The 7812-nt window shown below is 37.0% G+C and overlaps 1 protein-coding gene across 1 annotated transcript in view; it reads left to right on the forward strand.

Annotated features, from left to right (window-relative positions):
* The window catches only part of LATS1 (large tumor suppressor kinase 1), a 58514-nt gene extending 52232 nt beyond the window's left edge, over window positions 1-6282 (forward strand). Inside the window, exon 8 of the mRNA XM_017883657.1 lies at window positions 2224-6282. Coding sequence (XP_017739146.1) covers window positions 2224-2733 — 510 coding nt within the window. The 3' untranslated portion in view covers window positions 2734-6282. The remainder of the gene's footprint in view (window positions 1-2223) is intronic.
* Window positions 6283-7812: the final 1530 nt, after the last annotated feature.

The following is a 7812-nucleotide window of genomic DNA, read 5'->3' on the forward strand; positions in this document are numbered from 1 at the left end:
TTTTTTTTTTTTTTTTTGCCTTAAACTAAAAAATCCTAAATACACATTAAAATAAAAAATGTCAAACTTGGCCAGGCACAGTGGCTCACGCCTGTAATTCTAGCACTTTGGGAGGCCAAGGTGGATCGATCACTTGCGGTCAGGAGTTCGAAACCAGCCTGGCCAACATGGTGAAACCCTGTCTCTACTAAAAATACAAAAAAATGCCGGGCGCAGTGGCTCATGCTGGTAGTCCTAGCACTTTGGGAGGCCGAGGCGGGCAGATCACAAGGTCGGGAGATCGAGACCATCCTGGCTAACACGGTGAAACCCCGTCTCTACTAAAAAAAATACAAAAAATTAGCCGGGCGTGGTGGCGGGCGCCTGTAGTCCCAGCTACTCAGGAGGCTGAGGCAGGAGAATGGTATGAACCCGGGAGGCAGAGCTTGCAGTGAGCCGAGATCGCGCCACTATACTCTAGCCTGGGCAACAGAGTGAGACTCCATCTCAAAAAAAAAAAAAAAAAATTAGCTGTGCGAGGTGGCAGGCACCTGTAATCCCAGCTACTCAGGAGGCTGAGGCAGGAGAACCACTTGAACCCAGGAGGCAGAGGTTGCAGCGAGCCGAGATCACGCCACTGCACTCCATCCTGGGCGACAGAGTGAGACTCTGTTTAAAAAAAAAAAAAATTGTTCATCTCATTGTATTTTTTTTTTATTTCTCCTGTTTGAAATAAGTGATGGACCTGGAAGCATAAATAACTATTATTAACTGTATCTTTTTTTTTTCCAAAAGGTTTTTAAAATATTATATTATTGAAGCATCTCAATTTTCTAATCTGGGTAAGACTTTAAAATGAACAAATAATAGAAGAGGGAGTATATTTTCTTCCCTCTGTAGTAGCTGACTAGCTCCTCTATGAATAAGGAAGATTATAGTGTTCATTTATTCAGCTTTTTAATAAATATTTATTGACTACCTACCATGCAACAAGTTGAAGATTTTTTTTTCCACTTTTGAGACAGGGTCTTGCTCTGTCGCCCAGGCTGGAGTGCAGTGGCACAATCACGGCTCACTGCGGCCTCGGCTTTCCCTGGGCTCAGGTGATCCTCCCACCTCAGCCTCTCAAGTAGCTGGGACCACAGATGTACACCACCAACCTGGCTAACTTTTGTATTTTTTGTAGAGATGGGGTTTCACCGTGTTGCCCAGGCTGGTCTTGAACTTCTGGGCTCAAGCAATTCACCTACCTTGGCCTCCCAAAGTGCTAGGATTACAGGTATGAGCCACAGCGCCTGCCCAAGTTGAAGGTATCTTAACTTTGTTAAATGACAATTCTACCACTTAACAGAGTTTGCCCCAAATCCATTTAATATTGTACTTGGAGTTGTATACCAATTCCCCTGCCTCCAAGAGTTCAGCGGGAGAGACTAGGTAGTCTGACTTCACTTGGCATTCCTTTCTTCCTCATTTCATTTTATTCATAACCAGAGCTTTTTTTTTTTTTTTTTTTGAGACAGTGTCTCACTGTGTCACACAGGCTGGAGTGCAGTGGTGCAGTCATGGCTCACTGCAGCCTCAAACTCCTGGGCTCCAGGAATCCTTCTGCTTCAACCTCCTGAGTAGCTAGGACTACAGATGCATGCCACCATACCTGGCTAAGTTTTAAAGGTTTTTTGGTAGAGAAGGGGTCTCGCTTTGTTGCCCAGGTTTGTCTTGAACCTTCCCAGCTTCAAGCAGTCCTCTCACCTCTGCCTCCCAGGGTGCTGGAATTACAGGCAAAAGCCACCACGCTTGGCACCAGAAAAAGTTTTATCAAACATGTATTAAGTATGTGCCAGGCAATTTACTGAGCACTAGGAGATACAAAGACCACTAAAACATGATCCCTAGCCTTAATGGAATTTTATATTTCAGTAGGACATAAACATAAATAGGTACCACAAGGTATGAGAAATATGATAGAAATAAATATATGGTACAGGGGAGGCAGAGTAGAAGTAGTCATTTCTACCGTAGGCAAAAAGGTTTACTAGGGGAGATTAAAACTGACACTGAGTCTTATAATGTGAGTAGAAGTTGCCTGGAGAGGATGGGATAGGAGAAAAAATTATTTTCCAGCAAAATGTCATGTAATTTATTTAAAATACAAAAATAGCCCAGTGAGACTTTTGGTATAAAACTTGAAGGAAATTTTATTTTTCTAATTTATCTCTTCCCCCTAATTTTAAAAAATCTTTAAAGGTTATCAACTGGCAAACATCTCTTCACATTCCACCACAAGCTAAACTCAGTCCTGAAGCTTCTGATCTTATTATTAAACTTTGCCGAGGACCCGAAGATCGCTTAGGCAAGAATGGTGCTGATGAAATAAAAGCTCATCCATTTTTTAAAACAATTGATTTCTCCAGTGACCTGAGACAGCAATCTGCTTCATACATTCCTAAAATCACACACCCAACAGATACATCAAATTTTGATCCTGTTGATCCTGATAAGTTATGGAGTGATGATAACGAGGAAGAAAATGTAAATGACACTCTCAATGGATGGTATAAAAATGGGAAGCATCCTGAACATGCATTCTATGAATTTACCTTCCGAAGGTTTTTTGATGACAATGGCTACCCATATAATTATCCGAAGCCTATTGAATATGAATACATTAATTCACAAGGCTCAGAGCAGCAGTCGGATGAAGATGATCAAAACACAGGCTCAGAGATTAAAAATCGCGATCTAGTATATGTTTAACACACTAGTAAATAAATGTAATGAGAATTTGCAAAAGGGCCTGAAATGCGAGGTGTTTTGAGGTTCTGAGAGTAAAATTATGCAAATATGACAGAGCTATATATGTGTGCTCTGTGTACAATATTGTATTTTCCTAAATTATGGGAAATCCTTTTAAAATGTTAATTTATTCCAGCCGTTTAAATCAGTATTTAGAAAAAAATTGTTATAAGGAAAGTAAATTATGAACTGAATATTACAGTCAGTTCTTGGTACTTAAAGTACTTAAAATAAGTAGTGCTTTGTTTAAAAGGAGAAATCTGGTATCTATTAGTATATATGCTAAATAATTTTAAAAGACAAGAGTTTTTGAAATTTTTTTGAAAGACAGTTTTAGTTTTATCTTGCTTTAACCAAATATGAAACATACCCCGTATTTACAGAGCTCTTTTTTCCCCTCATAACCTTGTTTTTGGTACAAAATAAGCTAGAGAAATTAAGCCATCGTGTTGGTGAGTGTTCCTAGGCTAATCTTAATCTGTATAATTCACATCCTGAAACTAAGGAATACAGGGTTGAAAAAATATTAATATGTTTGTCAGAAGGAAAAATAATGCATTTATCTCCCTGCCCCCATGGAATATTTAATCTTCTTGCATTTATTTCTCAAGAATTACTGGCTTTAAAAGAAGCCAAAGCACTACTAGCTTTTTTTTCCATATTGTTATTTTTGATGCTGCTTCCAATTTTAAAAGGGAACAAAGCTGCCATAAATAAAAATTTTTAGTACTGAAAGCTAAAAATTTTTTCACCATCCTAAGCAAAGAATTATTTTCATTTTCATATACTTTTCCTGTATGGTAACTATTTTGATTATATCATCAATGTTACCTGTTTCCTCTTTCAGAACAGTGCTGCATATACAGATTGTTATTGGCAAAGGAAAATCTGGCTATCTGGCAATATTTTACCTAAGGGCAGATTAATTGGTGAAAAAATTAACTCTTAAGATGGCCATTAATAATTAGAAAAATTTACAGAGTGGTCTTAGTAGAAAATTCAAGTCCTTCTAATTTAAGGTTAAATAATGTGTTCAACATGCCTATTATGTATAATGCTTAGGTTCTAAGGAAGATTAAGGTTTCATACCAAATTACATGAGCTTATCTTTTAGGAAGGGGAAAAAGGCTCTATTTTGACCATAGTAAAATTTGTATTTTATTTCCTTTTCTTAAGCTCCACTGATAAGGGATTGTTTTTATCAAAAGTTACTATTTGGGGATTGGAGGCATAATTTTAATGATTTTCATACTTTTAGCTTTCTTCACATAAAAGCTAATTGAAACCATATATGTAGTAAAATTAAAGGCAGAGCTGTTGCAGTTGAATTGGAGAGTCAGGGCAAAGAACACGTATTAGCCCACACTTCCTACCTTTCTACAGGTGGTCCCTTCAGAACTCAGCTTGAAAACCTACTACTATGTTATCATGGGTCTTTTGGGGTTAGTGGTTCTTTTGAGAATCTGAAGGAAGCTGTGGACTCTTCCCAGAAAAAAAAAAAAAAATCAACACATACAATGTTGCATGCAGTTTCAAGGGATTTTGGACATACTGAAACCTATCACAGGCTCTAGGTTATGGACCTCTGTCCCATGAGAAAATTGATATATTAAACTAAGAACTTTGTTTTTAACTTACCAATCACTACTCAGCACATCTTATATAAACTGATAATTTGTGATGGAAAAGGTCTGTACCATGTGATGTAAGGTGACCTTATGAATGCCTCTCTTGCTGGTACATTAAGTTGTTTTAAATGTATCATTTGGAGGGGACGGAAATGTTGGACTCATTACAAGCTCGATACAGAAATATTTCTGAAGGATTTCTAATTGGAGTTGTAAGAAAATGTACTCTCATGAAATGGCAGTCTTCACCTCATGGTTCATGGAACATTTGGTTAGTCCCATAAAATCCTATGCAAAACAAAGTAGTTCAAGAATTTTTAGGTGAGTACTCACATTTATAAGATATTCCTCTTGCTCTTTGGGCTTTTTCAATCTGATTTATTTAAATTTTCATTTAGTTGTTTTACTTTTGGACTAAGGTGCAATACAGTAGAAAATAACTTTGTTACATTTATGTTGTAGGAAATCTAAGGTGCTGTCTCCTCCCCCTTCCCTTCCCACAAAATCTGTATTCCCCCTATTGCTGAAATGTAACAGACACTACAAATTTTGTATTCTTTTTTTGTTTTTTGTTTTGAGACAGGGTCTCACTCTGTCACCCAGGCTGGAGTGCAATGGCGCTTCACAGCTCACTGCATCCTCGACATTTGGGGCTCACGCAGTCCTCGCACCTCAGCCTCCCAAGTAGCTGGGCATACGCCACCAAGCCCAGCTAATTTTTGTATCTTTAGTAGAGATGAGGTTTTGCCATGTTGCCCAGGTTGGTCTGGAACTCCTGGGCTCCAGTTACATGCCCACCTCAGCCTCCCAAAGTGCTGGGATTACAGACGTGAGCCACCGCGCCTGGCGCAAATATGTATTCTTTTAAAATTTCCTCTGATACTATAAGCCTTTTGCATTTATCTGAAGCAGTATACATGCCTTTGGTATCAGCAATTTTAACAGTTTGGATATACTTATCAGCTATCTTATTCCAAAACTACATCTACTTCCTCCAGTATAGAATCTGGTGCTTCCTGACCAAAAAGATGAGAAAACAATGTTAAAATATAGATACTTTCCATTGAAATGGAGTGAAAACGTTGGTTCTGTATGTTTTCTTTTAAAATAATTTTCTCATAAAAACTTGCTGTCTTTATTGTACTTACCCTTTTTATGCATATCAATAGTATTTATAAGATGTGTTCTATAATTATGTAATTGTAGATACTGTTATGTATTGTCCAGTGACATCATAAGGCAGGCCCTACTGCTGTATCTTTTCTACCTTCTTATTTGTAATAGAAACTATAGAATGTATGACTAAAAAGTCACTTTGAGATTGACTTTTTTAAAAAGTTATTACCTTCTGCTGTTGCAAAGTGCAAAACTGTGAGTGGAATTGTTTTATTCTGACTTAATATGTTAGAAATTAGAGAATACAGTGGGAGGATTTGTAGACATTGCTGCTGCTGTTACCCAAGGTATTTTAGATCAAAAAATTTAATAAACAAAAATTCCTTTGGTATTTAAAGTGGAACATTTAGCCTGTTCATTTTAATCTAAAGCAAAAAGTAATTTGGGTCAAAATATTGGTATATTTGTAAAGCGCCTTAATATATCCTTTTGTGGAAGGCACTACACAGTTTACTTTTATATTGTATTGTGTATATAAGTATTTTGTATTAAAATTGAATCAGTGGCAACACTAAAGTTTTATAAAATCATGCTTTGTTAGAAAAGGAATTACAGCTTTGCAATATAACTAATTGTTTTGCATAATTCTGAATGTAATAGATATGAATAATCAGCCTGTGTTTTTAATGAACTTATTTGTATTTTCCCAATCATTTTCTCTAGTGTAATGTTTGCTGGGATAATAAAAAAAATTCAAATCTTTCAATATGTGTGGAAAGCTAATTTTACAGTGCTTAACAATGTTGTTTTTTAATTCAAAATTTATGTAAATATTTTATTCTCTGAGAAAGTTATTAAAATTTTGATGCTTTGGAATTAAAATAACTAATGATAGTACTTAGGTTAAGGCAAACTGAATATCATGTAAATGTCATGTTTTCATTTTAATGTTTTCATTTTGTCCAATATAAGTACAGTATTTCCTGTTAAGGGCCTCCATTAGATTACAGGTTTAGAATTTAATGATTAAATTTTACATTTAGTACCATTTGATTATGGTATATAATTTTTAAAATGTAAAATTGTTGGTTAATCTGTTTTCCTTTATAATCCTTTTTGTTTGTTTTATTTCTTAGAGATGGTCTTGCTCTGTCACCCAGGCTGGAGTGCAGTGTCATGATCAAAGCTCACTTTAACTTACACCTGGGCTTAAGCTGTCCTCCTGCCTTTTTCTCCCAAGTAGCTAGGACTACAGGAGTGTGCCACTATACGTGGCTAATTTTTTATTTTTATATTTATAGAGATGGGTTGCCCATCTCTATAAATCTATAAATCTTGCTAAGTTGCCCAGTCTGATCTTAAACTCCTGTACACAAGCAATCCTCCCGCCTCTGCCTCTCAAAGTATTGGGATTACAGACCTGAACCACTGTGTCAAAATATATATGTTGATATTATATCTTATATCAGCTTTATATAGATGAAAACAAGTACTGTTTTCATCCTCTTTTTAAGCATTACCATCATTATATTTTCTTTTATCCTCTTGTTTGCACTCCCTTGTAAGTTTGTATTTGTTCTACATAAGTCTATTGTACAGATGACACAAATTGCATTATTCCTATGGTTTATTGTACTACATTGTGGGCCCACATTTGGTATACTTAAAATTGTGACTATACTTTGCTACACACACACACACACACACACACACACACACACTCACATCTGCTTGTGTATGTGAAGAGTAGAGGGAGGTCGCCAAACAGTTATTGTCCAGTTTTTCCTCCTTTCTTTCAGTAACAGAGCTACCCAGAGATTCTGAACATTTTGTTGGATTTAGGCTATGAATAGAACTTTGGGTTGTTTCCCTTGAGGAAGGGTTAAATTTGTTCTGCAGGAGAAAAAAAAAAGATTCTCATGAATACCTAGCTCACAGAGGGGTTGACAAATGACAGAGGCCACTCTTGCTCCCCAGTATCCACTCTCCCATTTTTCCTTTTACTAATAGAGCCAATATCCCTTTCTTTCTTTTTTTTTTTTGTTTTGTTTTGTTTTGTTTTGAGACGGAGTCTTGCTCTGCCACCCAGACTGGAGTGCAGTGGCCAGATCTCAGCTCACTGCAAGCTCCGCCTCCCGGGTTTACGCCATTCTCCTGCCTCAGCCTCCCGAGTAGCTGGGACTACAGGCGCCCGCCTCGTCGCCCGGCTAGTTTTTTGTATTTTTAAGTAGAGACAGGGTTTCACCGTATTAGCCAGGATGGTCTGAATCTCCTGACGTCGTGATCCGCCCGTCTC

The sequence above is a fragment of the Rhinopithecus bieti genome, unplaced genomic scaffold (assembly GCF_001698545.2).
Source record: "Rhinopithecus bieti isolate Rb0 unplaced genomic scaffold, ASM169854v2 scaffold_13747, whole genome shotgun sequence".
In the NCBI taxonomy this organism is placed as follows: domain Eukaryota; kingdom Metazoa; phylum Chordata; class Mammalia; order Primates; family Cercopithecidae; genus Rhinopithecus; species Rhinopithecus bieti.